The following is a 17500-nucleotide window of genomic DNA, read 5'->3' as shown; positions in this document are numbered from 1 at the left end:
GTCCCACAGACCAGGAACTCTCTACAGGAGGTAGGCGTCAATGTGTCAGACACTACAATTCCCAGAAGACTTCACCAGCAGAGCTACAGAGGCTAGGTGTGAACCCCTAGTGGTGGGGAGGCTGTGGCGCAGGAGGTAGAGCCGCCGTCTAATGATCGCAAGGTCGGCAGATCGGCTGGTTCGAGCCCCGGCTGGCCACATGTCAGAGTGTTCTTGGGCAAAGACACTGAACCTCAAATCGCTCCCAGTGAGCGGGCCGGCCGGCGCCTTGCATGGTAGCTTGCCTACCTCGCCATTGGTGTGTGAATGTGTGTGTGAACGGGTGAATGAGAGGCCGTTGTAAAGCGCTAATAACTCAGTCCATTTACTAGTGAGCAACTGAAACTGGATGTAACGGATTACAGTATTCTAAAAAGTAAAAGTCTAAAACAAGCCCGTATAGTTCTTGAAAAAAAAGGTATTGTGGACAGATGAGACAAAGATTGGCATGTGCCAGAGTGGTGCCAAGTGTTAAGTGTTGGAGAATTTGAAGTGCCCAGAATTCCTGGCATACCTCCTCATCTGCTTGGGCGTGTGTGTGTCTGTGTGTCTGTGTGTGTGTGTGTGTGTGTGTGTGTGTGTGTCTGTGTGTCTGTGTGGCTGTGTGGCTGTCTGTGTGTCTGTGTGTCTGTGTGGCTGTGTGTTAGGGATGGACGGTTTTTCGGTTAAACCGAAAACCGGGGTTTATAAAAATAGAAACGGTTTTTTATCAAAACCGTCTGAAACCGTTTTTTTTTTTTTTTTTTTTTTTTGGAAGAATAAAATAGAATAAGAATAAAACTGGAACATGTCACATGTTTGTCGTGTGTGAAAATAACAATGATATAGTCTGAATCTGCCGCGCAATGAGTGAGAGGTTTGGTCAGTTGTGAAGAATAACTGAGGATTAATATCTAATTGGGATTATATTTAAGGGTAACGAATCACTCTATGGGAAAGATAGTTGCCTTCAGTTATTGGTAGATAGGAAAGGTTTTTTACAATTACTCGCTTACATTTAATAAGATCATTTTCGCTGCTCTCTGTAAAGCGCATTGGGTCACTTTTGTGAGAAATGCGCTATAGAAATAAAATGTGATTTGATTTGATATCAATCAATCAATCAAACTTTATTTATGTTCTATAGCACAAATCATGCATTGAATGTAACTCCAAGTGCAGTATTTACTAAACCACAATATAATAAAACAAGAGCTATACGGATCAAGAGTGTTTGTGCACAGCGCCACTGTGTGTGAAGGCGCTACTGAAAGTGATGACAGAACGCATGTCTAAGAAGATACGCGGTCACTTAGTGACGCAAAGGTAGTTCTGTATTTATCTCTATCTGTATTAGTACATTTATTTTGAAAGCTCTATTTTGACAGCTCTACCATGGGCACTTTTATTTTGATGGGGCATTCTTTGTTGATTGACTTACGACAGTTCAGGACGAGTCAGTCTCGCGCATGTGGTTTTTATGAAAAGCTTTAAGTATGTTCACTGCATAATTCTAAGTCTAATATTTCAGTGATTATTGAGCAGTATTCAAATATTTAAATACATTGAGCAGCAGCTGAAACTTTGTCTAAGAACCAAGATATTGAGAAAGCAGTTCATTCAATGAAGACGCTGTTCCAAGAGATGATCTTCCGTGCAGGCGTGCACCATGGATCAGCGGAGCTGGTGTGTTAAGTGTTCATGTGTTTTCATGTATGGTGTAGCTTACAAAAGTCTGCCTTTCCACTTATATTTGTGAAACTAAGTAGCCTAAATGTGTTGCGACTGTGCTTACGGTGTTTTAATGGTGTTCAACATGAGTGTATTGTAGCAGTAGGGCTCAATTATTTGAAATTGGCGCTCTTTTAAAAAAAAAAAAATGTGCACTTTTTTTTTTTTTTTTTTTTTTTTTACTGTATTTTTCGGTTAACCGGAAAACCGCGGTTTTACTCTCTGACGGTTTTTCGGTTTCAATAATTGGAAACCGTCCATCCCTACTGTGTGTCTGTGTGGCTGTGTGTGTGTGTGTGTGTGTGTCTGTGTGTCTGTGTGTCTGTGTGGCTGTGTAGCTGTGTGTCTGTGTGGCTGTGTGTGTGTGTGTGTGTGTGTGTGTGTGTGTGTGTGTGTGTGTGGGTGTGTGGCTGTGTGGCTGTGTGGCTGTGTGGCTGTGTGGCTGTGTGTTGATTGATTGATTGAAAACTTTATTAGAAGATTTGCAGGAGTAGGTACATGAAAGTACATATTACATACAAGGTCAACTAACAGGATAAAAACCCAAGAAAGCCACTGGCTTATTTCAATTGGGGTCCTTGATTCTCAAGGTGTCTGTGTGGCTGTGTGGCTGTGTGTCTGTGTGGCTGTAAGTCTGTGTGGCTGTGTGTCTGTGTGTGTGTGTCTGTCTGTCTGTGTGTCTGTGTGTCTGTGTGTCTGCGTGTCTGCGTGGCTGTGTGTCTGTCTGTGTGTCTGTGTGTCTGTGTGGCTGTGTGTCTGTGTGTCTGTGTGGCTGTGTGTCTGTGTGGCTGTCTGGCTGCCTTGTTCCATCAAGCAGAGGCAGGATACATTCTGAAGTGTACAGACACTTCCTGTCTGCTGAAGTACGAGAGAAGGCTTCCGATCTCATTGGACGGTGCTTCATCATACAGCCAAAGACAATTACCCCCAAACATATCGCCATAGCAACTAGGGAGTTCAAGGCAAAAAAGTGGAAAGTTTGATTTCAATTGGACATGCATTTAATTTGTATCCTGATTATAAGATTTTAGGCAAAAATACCTCAAATCAAAATAGTGAAAATACCACTGCTCATCCGCGATCAGACTTTGCTGAGGTGCTGGAACTGAAGAGTATCAGTAGAGTGTAAAATAACAGCATCTGAGAATCTCTACTTTTACGGTAGATCCAATCAAAAGAAACACACAGACCGCTGTCTAAATGTCTGTTTAAGACTGTGTTTCCTTGTGTGACCTGGGGTGGTCCGGTGGTCTAGCACCACGGTCTACAGTGCACACATTATGCCCATGTCGGCATGGGTTAGAATCCGGCCCATGTCCTGCTAACATGCCCTCTCTCTCCTCTCTCCCTTCTTCTCCTTACTTTCCTGTCTGTCTTCTCTGTATCTGTCCAATAAAATGAAAAACATGAGTGGGAATGACTGCCCCCCACTCAGAAAAAAATATCTTAAAAAAAAAAGGCTGTGTTTCTGTTCCCCAGGTTGGCTTCAAATCCTCAAGTGGCTCTTCCAATGGTAAGTACCACTTTCACACATCTTTAAAAAAAAATTAAAAAAAAGTGTGATGCTGATGTGACTCCCGTGTGACCTTTGACCTCTGACCCCTCCTGCAGGTCACGTCAGCCCCGTGGAGGAGAGCATGACCCTCCTGACGGCCGCCGTCTACGACCTGGCCAAGCTCTACCTCCGCTCCTTCTGCCCCGTCTCCTCCCCCTCCCCCTCCTCCTCTGGCCCCTCCCCCTCCTCTAGCCCCTCCCCCGCCTCCTCCCAGCATGCCGAGGGGGAGCAGGCGGAGGGCCGGGGCAGCAAGGAGGCGTCGGGCACCACGGACCACCTGCAGTTCACCCTGTTCGCCATGCACGGCATCCCCGCCTCCTGGGTCAGCAGGTGAGCCTCAGCAGTCTGCCCCCTGCTGGCCTGGTGTAGTACTGCTGCTAGCTAGGCTACACCGCTTACATAGTTTTTTTTGTTTGTTTGTTTATTGGCAGACTTACAATTACGAATTACAGAGACATTCTCTCCCTTACTCAAGGGCACATAGTGGTGGTGTTTCAGGTGGGGATTTGAACTCACAACCTTCCGACCGCCAGTCCAACTCACTATCCACTAACTAGACCACCACTACCCCTTTTTTTCTATCCGTTTATTAGCTGTTAGCATCGAGGCTCGGGACTCTTAAACTGTCCTGTTTTGTCGTTTTAGAACAGGTTGAGGAAAGGAGACAAGAGGAGGAAGCCTGTTGAGATCATTGAGGCAGGGCTCTCACGGGTCCTTGAAATCCTACAAGCTACACCGCTTACATTGTTTTTGTACATTTTTTTTCTTCCTTTTTTGCTAAGAAAGTGGAAAGGTGAACAGTAGAGTAGAGCCAGACTTAGGGACGTGCTTGAGTACCCGAATGGACGTTAAAAGTCCAAACTATTTTTGTTTGTTCGCTTCCTATCGTGAAGTCTGCGCATACCGAATGATACCAACAGTAGAAATGACGTGAGACGTGATTCGCTGGCCTAAACCTCTCTGCTGTTATCCACCTCTCCTTTTCTCTGCTCCTCCACACACACACACACACACACACACACACACACACACACACACACACACACACACACACACACACACACACACACACACAGCCACACACAGTTCACACATCTGTTTTTTTCTTACAATTACGAATTACAGGGACATTCTCTCCCTTACTCAAGGGCACACAGTGGTGGTGTTTCAGGGGGGATTTGAACTCATAACCTTTCCAAGCACCAGTCCAACTCTCTATCCACTAGACCGCCGCACACTACCCCTTTTTTTCTATCCATTTATTAGCTGTTAGCATCGAGGCTCGGGACTCTGGGGGTGTTTCTCACTCCAGTGCCTTTTGACCTCGTCGTTGGATCTTGATTCTGAAAACACAGGCTGTATTTAAAAAAAAGAAAAGAAAAGAAAACAGCAGGAATTTGCGTTAAACTGTCCTGTTTTGTCATTATCGTTAGCCTCGTAGCATAATTGCTAAAAGTCATATTTTGTCCAAATGTAGATATCTGCCTAACTCTCCTCTCCTAACACTGCTGATTCACTGGGCATTATTGCCTCTATGACATCAGCCTATCAGAATGCTTGTTACATTCCAAAATCACTGATGTCCAGTGATGTCCTGTTCTATTGTGGTTGCGATGCGTGAGATGGGCCTGTTGTTTAGTGCTGTGAGGTTGGGTGTGGGGAGTCCAGTTATCCTGGCAGCAGTGTTGGTGATGCGTGTGAGTTTGGCCCGGTTTGCAACATTGAAGGAAATGGAAGAAAACCCGAAAGAAGAACTAAATTCCGTTTATTTATTTGTATTTTTTATAGCTCTACCCAACCCTTATAATGAACACTTTCCTCCTGAAACACACCTGTCATGCTCACATTGTCAATTGATTTGTCAGTTGCCCTGTCATATGATCAAACCTTCCCCCTCATCCTACGACTTTATTGTCTTTATTGTCCAATTCTGGTTTAACTTCCTCTGCAGTCCAATATAACAAGGTTTTATCGTTTTAAGACATTGCGGCTTTTCTTTATATGTGCCAAGCGAAACACGTATGGTTTTTGACGATAGGTCAGGTCACACCCCCCCTGTAAAACAAGAAAACAAACAGAAGAACACCTTGCCTCAGCACTGATGCTCTTGTTGTCTTCTGTTGCACCTTGAAGCAGCTCTCTGGTGTTGCTCCATACGTCTTATTTTCCATCACAGTGTCCAATTTCACTCCTGGCTCCGATCTCTGCACAGTCTGGAACAGACCTGAGCCAACATTTCCATTCAGTTAATTCAGCTAGCTGTTAGCCGTTAGCTGTTAGCTGTTAGCCGTGGTGCACAGCGAAGAGGAACAGGGCAGGGGAACAGCCTACTCCTAAAGACTGTGTCATCGACTCATCACAGAGACTTTGGTGAGAGAGGGAAGGCAGGTCAAAAAAATGCCACTCTCTAAATACGGCCCCCGGGAACAACCCTGGGCTTTTTATGGTTGGCCAACAAGGGCTTCAGCAGAGGGAGGACCCGGTTAATAACAGGCCGCTTCCTCTCGCCCGCCTCGACCATGGCGGCCTCATCCAAGAGCTATTTATAAGGCCATGGAAACATTTTTTTCCGAACGCCGCCATACCAAAGGAGCTCCCAGAAGTATTTCTCCCAGAACACCGAGCCCAGAGTGAACTCCCAAAGTATTCCGTCCTGCATATCGCCTGACTGGAATTATCCCTTTTTTTTTTCTGAGTGGGGCAGTCCCACTCATATTTTTCTTTTTTATTGATAGAGACAGTAGAGATTTTGACAGGAAGGATGGGTGAGAGAGAGAGAGAAGGGATGCCATACAGGATAGACATTAGAGATTTTGACAGGAAGGAGACAGTAGAGATTGACAGGAAGGATGGGTGAGAGAGAGAGGAGGATAGAGACAGTAGAGATTGACAGGAAGGACGGGTGAGAGAGAGAGAGAGAGAGAGAGGAGGATAGAGACAGTAGAGATTGACAGGAAGGATGGGTGAGAGAGAGAGGAGGATAGAGACAGTAGAGATTGACAGGAAGGACGCGAGAGAGAGAGAGAGAGAGAGAGAGAGAGAGAGAGAGAGAGAGAGAGAGAGAGAGAAGGGATAACATGCAGGACATGTCCGCGGCCGGAATCGAACTGGGAACCCTGGGGTTACGTGGTCGACGCTTAACCCGCTACGCCACCAAGCTCCCAAATCATCCCTAATCAAAGTGTTAGCGCTAGCGCTCCTCTCTGTTGTGGCTGGAGAGTTAGTGTGCTAGCGCGCCATCTGTACCCACAGACGATGATGATGATGTAAATGCTGAGTCACTGCTGCCAAGGTAGATGGCATTGAGCAATATGCAATCATCTGGAATTAAAAATGGGTTTATTGGTGCTCAAATAATTGTTAGTTAGGTAGTTAGTTAGGTATGTAGGTAGGTAGGTAGTTAGGTAGTTAGTTCGGTAGGTAGGTAAGTAGTTAGATAGGTAGGTAGGTAGTTAGTTAGGTAGGTAGGTAGGTAGGTAGTTAGTTAGGTAGGTAGTTAGGTAGTTAGTTTGGTAGGTAGCTAATGGCCCTTTTCCACTACGTTGCAGACCTGGTGCTGACCTGGTGCTGACCCAGGTCTGCCCGCTTCGGTCCCCTTTTCCATTCGTCGGTCCGGGTCGCTTCAGTCCTAGGTCCCAGGTACCACATCCGAGCAGGGACCTGGGACCTGGGACCTGGGACGTCACACGTCACTGCGTGTGACGTGTGACGCTGCACACCGTTGATTGGTCAATGGACAATCGTCATCCCATGTCCCATCCCATATTATTTCTTCACAACCGCCATCTTGAAAATACCACATTCACTAGGAAAATGTCACTACATTTTCTGTAATAGCTTATTAATAAAGATTCGGAAAATTATGCTGACCATCGTATTATCTTAGTTTAATGTCATTTCAATGAATCATATAACTTTTATTTACAACAAGCACAACACAAAAATCGCTATTATGCACCGTGTTTGTCCGTGAATAACACCGGCTGTGGAGGTGGTACAAACACAATACTCCTTTGCTAACTTCACCATCTGTCTACGGTCATTTTGAGCCCTTAACCACCGCGCTGACACCCCGAGAAGTTATGCTTTTAACCGTAAACTCGATGAACCGGGAGTTCGCCCGCAGCCGTCCAGCCATTTTCACCATTCACTCATGAGTCAAATGCCGGTTTTAACAGGGAATTCGCTCCGCACTGTGTCCACGGTGATAGGAGTGGAGGATCGACTCCATTCAAAAACTTTTGAATTCCCTGGCTTCTCCTCTTTCCGGACACGTTTGAATTGTTATCCTAACCCCCGGTAAACCGAAGTTATTAACCCGCAAACGGCACCGTGTTTGTCTGTGAATAACACCGGCTGTGTCATGAGTCAAATTCCAGTAGATTCCCGTCTTGTCGGCGTTTCCCGATGATGATACTACAGTTCATAAAGCAGACAAGTGAAGGCAGTGGTTTTAAGGGTTCAAAAAACATGACTTTATTATGTGTACATAGCTTCCTCTCTCTCTTTCTCTTTCTCTCCCAAAAAATCACTGCTGTTGCTGTGTACACCGGGAAGCTTTTTGCCAGGCTGCGTGTGACGCGTAACTCCGCCTACTATCGACGACTCCTCCTACTAGTCCGGGTCGGTTTGTGTATAATGGAAACCAGAACAGATCAAAAGTGACCCGACCTGACCCGACCCGACCCGACCTGACCCGACCCGAGCCGACATATGGAAAAGCGGCTTAAGTAGGTAGGTAGGTAGTTAGTTAGGTAGGTAGTTAGGTAGTTAGGTAGGTAGGTAGGTAGGTAGTTAGGTCGTTAGTTAGGTAGTTAGGTAGGTAGGTAGTTAGTTAGGTAGTTATTTAGGTAGGTAGGTAGTTAGTTAGTTAGTTTTTATTTGACAATCATGAGATGGACATAAAAAGGTATTATCAATGCCATATGTCATACACATATATGGGATGTGGAGGAATGAACACACAATAACATCCTAGGATTTATTTCCGTTGTGATCCTGTGGAGAATGCTGTTCAATGCTACTCCCATATTTCTTCAGGGATATTTATGGCATTTCGATTAAAGAAATATGGATGTGAAAATGAAAGGAACTCTTAATTTAACTGAATAAAATCTGCCTTGATTTATGGCTGTGATTTTCAGTCTTTGCCCCATGATGTTATTGGGCTGTAGGATGCACAATTTGCACCTCTAAGTAGATGCAAACCTGTGGCTGTGTATAGTGGATAGGACATGCATAAGGACACGCACTGAACTAAATACCCCCCCCCCCTTATTGCCACCACATCCGCTTCATCATAACACCCAGGACCTTAAGTGCAATATGGCTTTGGCTACCAATGTGCAATATTTTCCGCTGATGTGCAATATTCTGCTGTGATGCTCTGATGTTCTTAAAATTCTGCTTTGTTTTATACTTGCTCAACTTATTGGTATTGTGAGATATATGGGTGTGTGTGGTACATGTTGTGAGATATATGGGTGTGTGTGGTACATGTTGTGAGATATATGGATGTGTGTGGTACATGTTGTGGAATGTTGTGGTGTAGTAGTGTTTGTATGCAGGTACCGTTTTTAGGTGATGCATAACAAATGTCGTTGTGCTGTTGTTGTTTTGTGCAATGACAATAATAATGCCAATATGTCTACTGTTATGGTATTGTGCAATGACAATAATAATGCCAATATGTCTACTGTTATGGTATTGTGCAATGACAATACAACTTTCTGATTCTGATAATGCCCTTTTTTCCCTCAAAGTGCAGCGATGACATTAAGAGTTTAATTTCCTTCTCTCTCTCCTCCCTCTCCTCCCTCTCTCTCCTCTCTCCCTCTCTCCTCCCTCTCCTCCCTCTCCTCCCTCTCCTCCCTCTCCTCCCTCTCTCTCCTCCCTCTCCTCCCCCTCTCTCCTCCCTCTCTCCTCTCTCTCCTCCCCCTCTCTCCTCTCTCTCCTCCCCCTCTCTCCTCCCCCTCTCTCCTCTCTCTCCTCCCCCTCTCTCCTCTCCTCTCTCACCTCCCTCTCTCTCCTCCCCCTCTCCTCTCTTTCCTCCCCCTCTCTCCTCCCCCTCTCTCCCCCCCCCCTCTCTCTCTCTGCAGTTATGAGAAGTACTACCTGATGTGTGCGCTGACCCACAACGGCAGGAACCTGTTCAAGCCGGTCCAGTCTAAGAAAGTGGGAACCTACAAGAGCTTCTTCTACCACATCAAATGGGACGAGCTGTACGTGACCCCCCCCCCCCCTCCTCTACCTCTCTTAGTTCAAAACTGTATCCACCATTTTTAGGGCATTGTGAACAATGTCCTCAATTTCTATTACAATTATTATTATCTTATACTGGGTGCTCTGAGAGGAACAACATAACCTTCAGTCTCTATACCTTCTGCTTGTTTATAAAGCTCTCACTGGCACAGAACCAGCATATCTGAAAGACCTTTTGCTAGCATATCAGCCCGATAGAGCTCTCAGGTCTTCTGACGCTGGTTTTCTCTGTTACATTAGGGATGCAACCTCAGCAAATATTTCCATATTTGAAAATATAAAACCCATCTTTTTAATATTACCTTTAAATGTCTAAATAATTCAACGATGATTATATAATGACTAAAGCACTTTGAGCTGCAACGTTTGCAGGAAAAGTGCTGTACAAATACAAGTTATTATTATTATTATTATCAAAACATTGGACAGCTAGCATTTTAGCGCTCCTCTCTCCTTGCCCCCCCCCCTCTCTCTCCAGGATCAACTTCCCCATGGCGGTGGCCCTGCTGCCCCTGGAGTCCGTGCTCAGCCTGTCTCTCTACGGGGTCCTGAACCAGAGCGCCAGCGGCTCCCCCGACTCCAACAAGCAGCGCAAGGGACCCGAACTGCTGGGGAAGGTCTCCATGCCCCTGTTTGACTTCAGACGGTAAACAGCACAGAGACTGTAGAATCTAGACACTGTAGAATCTAGACTAGAATCTAGACTGTAGAATCTAGAGACTGTAGAATCTAGAGACTGTAGAATCTAGACTGTAGAATCTAGAGACTGTAGAATCTAGACTGTAGAATCTAGAGACTGTAGAATCTAGACTGTAGAATCTAGAGCAGGGGTCGGCAATTAGGTTTGGCCTCGGGCCAATTTTTTTTTGAGCCACTAGATGGCGGGCCAGAACATAATCAAAGGCTAATTTAATTAATTGATTGTTTAAAAATGTGACACGTTCTAATGCTTTGACTTTTCTTTCGAAAAATGTACACATCGCTAGTCAACTAACACAGCTTGTTTTGTGAGCCTGCTAACAATGTAAAGTAGTGTTCTAGTTAACTAGGTAGCAGTCCAATCCATTACGTTGCAGTATTAGGCTTGACTAGCAAGTTTGTGTTGTGATTCTCAACAACGTTGAAACGTAGTTTCACCCCTTTCCATAGTTTTGAATAATAAATATGTGGACTGACGATGTATCGCAGCCTAACTTATTCTAATAATTATTTAACATCGTTTTATTCTGAATTATTCCCCCCTCCTCCCAGACAAGGTCACATTATTTATTATTGGATTGGTTGTTTGCGTGCCGGGTGAAGTTAGCTAAACAGTTAACCTGCTAGCAAGAGAAACATCATGTTACTCTCCAAAGGTCTAAAGAGGAAAGTTGACGGTGGAAACAGGGCATTTAAAGAGGAATGGACAGCGAACTATACGTTCATCCTACCTGGTTTCATCAATGCAGAGCCGTTGTGAGACTCACATCTTCCGTGCTCACGATGTTCCCTTTCTATACAAGTCGTCCTTTTCGTCAATGAATGTGATAAAGACGCACGAGAGGAATCGATTGATGCATAAAAATAAAAATAAACTGCCTGCGGATTAAAGTGACGTCAATATCACCAGATATCATGCAAATAGTGACCGATGGGAGATGCCACTTTTCACATTAAGTGAGTACCAAGCCTGTCGCTATTGTATTTAATAACCTAATTGTATTTTGTATATTTTGAATGAATGGCTCATTGTACTTATTATCCCTAATAGCGCGTTTGCTCTGTCGTTTCAGGAGCATAGGCCTACCACCACTTTGCGCCGATTTTGTTGTCAATGTTTTTCAGAAAATTAAACAGAATTTGCTTTGTTACTGTTCATATGTGTGTTGCAGTCACATACGTAAACATTACGTTTGAATGATTTAATGAGCTGATGTTATTTTTTTCAAACCACACACCGCATGTTGGCTATTTCAGCACCATGCCTTGTCCACCTACTTATGATTCACTATGAGGGGTTCAGCGTCAGTGCGCTTCGGTGCACCCCGCTGCCTGATTGTCTGTCCCTGTGTCATTCACTCTCAACATGGATACAAGTACAATACGCATTATTCAGGTGGAGGTAGATTCTCTATTCGGACATTATAGGCGCGGTGTTGGACTGTCGGTCCGATATTGTAAAAAAAAAAAAGAAAAAAGTGGATTCTCAAAATAATCTGCTGGGCCAAATATTATTGGTGACGGGCCAGCAATGGCCCACGGGCCGCCTATTGCCGACCCCTGATCTAGAGACTGTAGAATCTAGAGACTGTAGAATCTAGACTGTAGAATCTAGAGACTGTAGAATCTAGAGACTGTAGAATCTAGAGACTGTAGAATCTAGAGACTGTAGAATCTAGACTGTAGAATCTAGAGACTGTAGAATCTAGACTGTAGAATCTAGAGACTGTAGAATCTAGACTGTAGAATCTAGAGACTGTAGAATCTATAATCTAGACTGTAGAATCTAGACTGTAGAATCTAGACTGCATAATCTAGACTGTAGAATCTAGAGACTGTAGAATCTAGACTGTAGAATCTAGACTGTAGAATCTAGAGACTGTAGAATCTAGACTGCATAATCTAGACTGTAGAATCTAGACTGTAGAATCTAGACTGTAGAATCTAGAGACTGTAGAATCTAGACTGTAGAATCTAGAGACTGTAGAATCTAGAGACTGTAGAATCTAGACTGTAGAATCTAGAGACTGTTGAATCTAGACTGTAGAATCTAGAGACTGTAGAATGCCTGTGTGTTATGTATCTGTTGCTGCTTGTGTGGATGCTACGTGCACATTTGTCTGTGTGTGTGTGTGTGTGTGTGTGTTGAATGAATGAATGAATTTAATGAATTAATCGTTTAATGACCACATGACTAAGGTCGATGGTATTTCAATACAGCAGTGTCAAACACATCAAACATACACACATTACACATGACTATCACAATGGACAATGTACACACATAACCACAAGACAAAATCATAGTCCTTGTTTACAACTTATAAAGTGCAGGACATCTGGCAGGGTTAGTGCAGTGAGTCAGGTGTGTCAGGAGAGTCCTTATAGCAGAGGGGAGGAAAAAACTGTTTTTGAAACGGGATTGTTGTTCTAAGTGTGTGTGTGTGTGTGTGTGTGTGTGTGTGTGTTCGTTCCAGGGTGCTGGCCAGGGGGAGCAGGCTGCTCTGCCTCTGGTTCTCCCCCCAGGCCTCTGCTGCTACAGGGGGGGGCAGGAGGAGGACCCCCGCAGAGAGGGTCATACTGCAGGTGAGTCATACAGGGGGGGGCTCATACAGTAGTAGTGATGTGGCTGATGGATATATTTGGACTGTTCGAGTACTCGTGTGATTTAACGGGAACAGCCGTGGGTGGGGTAAAAAAATTTTGTATATATCTTTGCACTCGATCAAATTTCAGGACCCTCCTTTCATGACTCTTCCTAGATATGTGCGTTCTACCACACCTAGTATACTGTACTTACATTTCTCCTCTTTGGTCACCCCTCCCCCCCCCCCCCCCCCCCCCCCAGGTGGACTTCCCCAGCCCGGCGGTGGACGTGCTGTACGTGGAGCCCCAGGGGACGCCCCCCCCCGACCCCGGCACCCTGGAGGAGCTGGACGCCGACCTGAGACGCAGGCTGGAGAAACTCTGTGGCCGCGCCTCCACCTTCGGGTAAGAGAGGGCAGGGGTGGTGGGGAGACACTAGTCAGGCTGGGGGGGGGGGGGGGGGGGGGACACTAGTCAGGCTGGGGGGCGAGGGTGTAGAAGCTCTGTGGGCGCGCCTCCACCTTCGGGTAAGAGAGGGCAGGGGGGGGGTGGGGGGTAGAGACACTAGTCAGGCTGGGGGGGGGGGGGGGGGGGGGCGGGGGTGTAGAAGCTCTGTGCCCGGCCTCCACCTTCGGGTAAGAGAGGGCGGGGGCGGGGGGGGGGGTAACTTGGGCCGTACTTCTAGAAGGGATTCATCCTAACTAATTCATCCTAACTAGACCACCAGACCACTACCCCTGTTTAGACTCAACCGAGACCGTGTTTGGAGAGCGTTTAGGAACTGACTCATGACCCCTCTGAAACGCCAGACACGTTTCTATAGGACCAACCAGGCACAATCGGAGGGGTTAAACACGAATGCTTCACAGTAATTCACACGGTTACCGGGCCTCAGGACAAACACACACAGGTGACGTGAGCCAGTAGTTCTAAACGCCACCAGAGGCAGTAGGTGTGTTTATGTACCAAGGGCAGGTCGGGTCACTTCTGGCCAAAGCTAAAGTCAACATACTAAAAAGCTAAGGGCTATTTTAAGCTCCTGTCCTCCGGCCGAACACTGAACTTGTGTGTGGGATGAATTGTCCTTCAAGTCCTCGGGTTAAAAGGCACTTTCATCGGTTTTGATAACGGGGCTAATGGGCTTTAGCGTAAGATTAGAAGAGCTTAGCTTTTTCCTGACAAAACCGTTTCCCACTTGGAACCAGTGGCGGACTCAGGCTGTTTGAAGGGCAGGGGGGGCGAAAAGAAAAAAAGGGCACCTACTGCACAACATGGGACCCCATCAGTGCACATGGTTAGACCATTGGAAGGGCAGCCAATAGGGCACATCCTCTAATTTTGCCACTCAAAAGGGCACTTTAGTGCAACATTTTTCAACTGTGGGGGCACATGGTCAAGTTTAGACCATTGGAGGGGCACCAATAAGGCACGTCCTCTCATTTTTGCCACTCAAAAGGGCACTTAAGAGAGACGTTTTTCAACCGTGGGGGCACCAGGAGGGGCAGTCGCCCGCCCCCCCCCCCCCCTGAGTCCGCCAGTGTTTGGAACCGTGTGAAGTTAGGCCCTTTATGACCTCACAGTCACATCACAGCCGATGGAGGTAGGCCTTAGGACGGAGCGCTTTGATTAAAGCGTTACTAATGAAATGACGTCCCAGCCTCCCCTAGACCCAGGCCGGGCCTGTATCCGTCTGTCTGTCTTCCTTCCAGAGTGTCCGTCTGTCTGTATGTCTTCCCTCCAGAGTGTTTGTCTGTCTGTCTGTCTTCCCTCCAGAGTGTCCGTCTGTCTGTCTGTCTGTCTTCCTTCCAGAGTGTCCGTCTGTCTGTCTGTCTTCCTTGCAGAGTGTCCGTCTGTCTGTCTGTCTTCCTTGCAGAGTGTCCGTCTGTCTGTCTGTCTTCCTTGCAGAGTGTCCGTCTGTCTGTCTGTCTTCCTTCCAGAGTGTCCGTCTGTCTGCCTTCCTTCCAGAGTGTCCGTCTGTCTGTCTGTCTTCCTTGCAGAGTGTCCGTCTGTCTGTCTGTCTTCCTTCCAGAGTGTCCGTCTGTCTGCCTTCCTTCCAGAGTGTCCGTCTGTCTGTCTTCCTTCCAGAGTGTCCGTCTGTCTGTCTGTCTGCCTTCCTTCCAGAGTGTCCGTCTGTCTGTCTGTCTGTCTGTCTTCCTTCCAGAGTGTCTGTCTGTCTGTCTGTCTTCCCTCCAGAGTGTCCGTCTGTCTGTCTGTCTTCCTTCCAGAGTGTCTGTCTGTCTGTCTGTCTTCCTTCCAGAGTGTCCGTCTGTCTGTCTGTCTGTCTGCCTTCCTTCCAGAGTGTCCGTCTGTCTGTCTGTCTGCCTTCCTTCCAGAGTGTCCGTCTGTCCCTCCAGCTGCTAAATCCTGTCTAAATGGCCACTTAGACTCCCTGCCAACCCCCGCCAGTCAGCCAGACCGGCAGCTCTATTAAACCATGTTGCTTCCACAGAGAGAACATTCTTGCCAGGAGCTAACTCCATTTAACACATTAGCTTGATGTGCTCCTTTTGAAACTCTTTGGCTGATCTCGTGTTCCAGTAATAGTTGGCTAGTCGGCTATTTGTGTGTCTTTTTGTATCTGTTTGTAGACGCTCTGGGTTTGTTTCTTATCGATGAGTTCACCCAACTGTCAGATCAACAGGGTTTCCCACGGGTCGTTGAAATCCTTGAAAGTTTGTGAATTTGAGAAAAAAGAAATCAAGGTCTTGAAAAGTATTTCAAAATAGACATGGGTCATTGAAAGTGCTTGAATTCTCCCCTCTCTCTCTCTCTCTCTCTCTCTCTCTCTCTCTCTCTCTCTCTCTATCTATCTATCTCTTTCTCTCTCTCTCTGTATTTTCTTTTAATATATATTCAAAAATGTTTTACTTAGCTCGTCAACTCGTTCTGTCTCAAACTATGCCGTGTTGGGTCCTTGAATTTGAGGGAATTGAGTCTTGAAAGTCCTTGAAAGGTGCTTGAATTTGATGTTTCAGAAGGTGTGGGAACCCTGGATCAACCTTTCCCTCCACTGTACTTCTCCACGGAGGCTTGTAGAGTCGAGTGGTTGATCAGTAGGTTAATTGGTTGCCAGTGTTGGGAGTTCCACATGTGTTTTCTGTTGTTCTCCTCTGTTTGTTTCGGTGGAGTTTGGTTGTGGAAGAGTAGCTTGTTTGTCCCCAGATTTCCTTCAGGTTTAAGGTTGTTTGGTTGGTTTGGTTACAAGTCAAGTAGAAACGGCCACTTAGACACACTGCCAACTCCAGCCAGGCCGGCAGCTCTATTAAACCATGTTGTTTCCACAGAGAGAGACATTCTTGCCCGGATTTAACTCCATTTAACAAACTAGCTTGATGTGCTCCTTTTGAAACTCCTTTGGCTGGTCTTGTAAGTGTCTGTCCGCGGAGGTCTTGTCTCTCAAATCTGTGTACTGGTTTCACCAATTTAGAAATGACAACACCTAGTCCCCCTGTTTTCAGGGCACACAAAAAATAAGGGGACAATTGGCTTGACAGGGGTTTCGAGTCAGGTGTCTTCCGTCGCATCATTTGTGCAGACTGTCATAGAGCTGTCGACGTCTAGTGTCGATTATTGACTTTGTCTTTGGAGTCTGCTATTGGTGTCTGTCAACATGAGGACCAGAGAGGTGTACATTTTAGCGGGAAACTTATCTCAAGTATAACCAGCTCAGTGGCCTTGCCATATAGGAGTGTTGCCATTGTTGTCAATGTACACAAATACCATCAAATAACAGCTGAGAATCTCTACTTCAACCTGATATTCTTTGTAGTTTTCTTGGAGTTCAGAGCCCGAAAGAAGAAAGAAACGGTTCACTGTCTCCCACTACCTTACGTAGGACCACTGTATAATTAATATGTGTCATCTAATCTAATGAATGTATGTTACATGTCAAGGGGCTAGGAGGGGGTCCGATTGATTTGGGGGGTTGAGGTGAGTTGAAGTGGTCTTCTTATCATGTCTCCCCCCTCCCCCCTCCCCTCCTCTCTCCTCCTCTCTCCTCCCTCCCCCCTCCTCCCTCCCCTCCTCTCTCCTCCCTCCCCCCTCCTCCCTCCTCCCTCCCCCCTCCTCCCTCCCCTCCTCTCTCCTCCCTCCCCTCCTCCCTCCTCCCTTCCCCTCCTCCCTCCCCTCCTCCCTCCTCCCTCCCCCCTCCTCCCTCCCCTCCTCTCTCCTCCCTCCCCTCCTCCCTCCTCCCTCCCCTCCTCTCTCCTCCCTCCCCTCCTCTCTCCTCCCTCCCCTCCTCTCTCCTCCCTCCCCTCCTCTCTCCTCCCTCCCCTCCTCTCTCCTCCCAGGTTGACCCGTGCGGACCGCCAGCTGCTCTGGGACCAGCGGCTCCACTGCCGCCCCCACCTCCACAGCCTGCCCAAGGTGCTGGCCTCCGCCCCCAGCTGGGACTGGGGCAGCCTGGGGGAGATCCACGGCCTGCTGCACCACTGGCCCCCCCTCACCCCCGTCTGCGCCCTGGAGCTGCTGGACTCTAAGTAAGGGTTAAACACACACACACACACACACACACAGACACACACACACACACGCACACACAGACACACAGACACACACACACACACACACACACACACACACAGGCTGTCTCACAGGAAGGATAGTGGATACTAAGTGAGTTGTCGGGTTGTGTATTATGTACTCACCTGT

The 17500-nt window shown here is 46.7% G+C and overlaps 1 protein-coding gene across 1 annotated transcript in view; it reads left to right on the top strand.

Moving 5' to 3' along the window:
- pik3c2a (phosphatidylinositol-4-phosphate 3-kinase, catalytic subunit type 2 alpha) overlaps nt 1-17500 on the top strand; it is a gene marked incomplete at its 5' end in the record, with an annotated part of 73770 nt that overhangs the window by 37554 nt on the left and 18716 nt on the right. Inside the window, 7 exons of the mRNA XM_080539144.1 lie at nt 3229-3262; nt 3361-3634; nt 9403-9525; nt 10044-10211; nt 12742-12850; nt 13113-13255; nt 17140-17328. Coding sequence (XP_080395270.1) covers nt 3229-3262; nt 3361-3634; nt 9403-9525; nt 10044-10211; nt 12742-12850; nt 13113-13255; nt 17140-17328 — 1040 coding nt within the window. The remainder of the gene's footprint in view (nt 1-3228; nt 3263-3360; nt 3635-9402; nt 9526-10043; nt 10212-12741; nt 12851-13112; nt 13256-17139; nt 17329-17500) is intronic.

The sequence above is a fragment of the Nansenia antarctica genome (assembly GCF_963989245.1).
Source record: "Nansenia antarctica genome assembly, chromosome: 9".
NCBI lineage: Eukaryota > Metazoa > Chordata > Actinopteri > Argentiniformes > Microstomatidae > Nansenia > Nansenia antarctica.
This window is presented reverse-complemented; position numbering and strand designations above follow the sequence as displayed.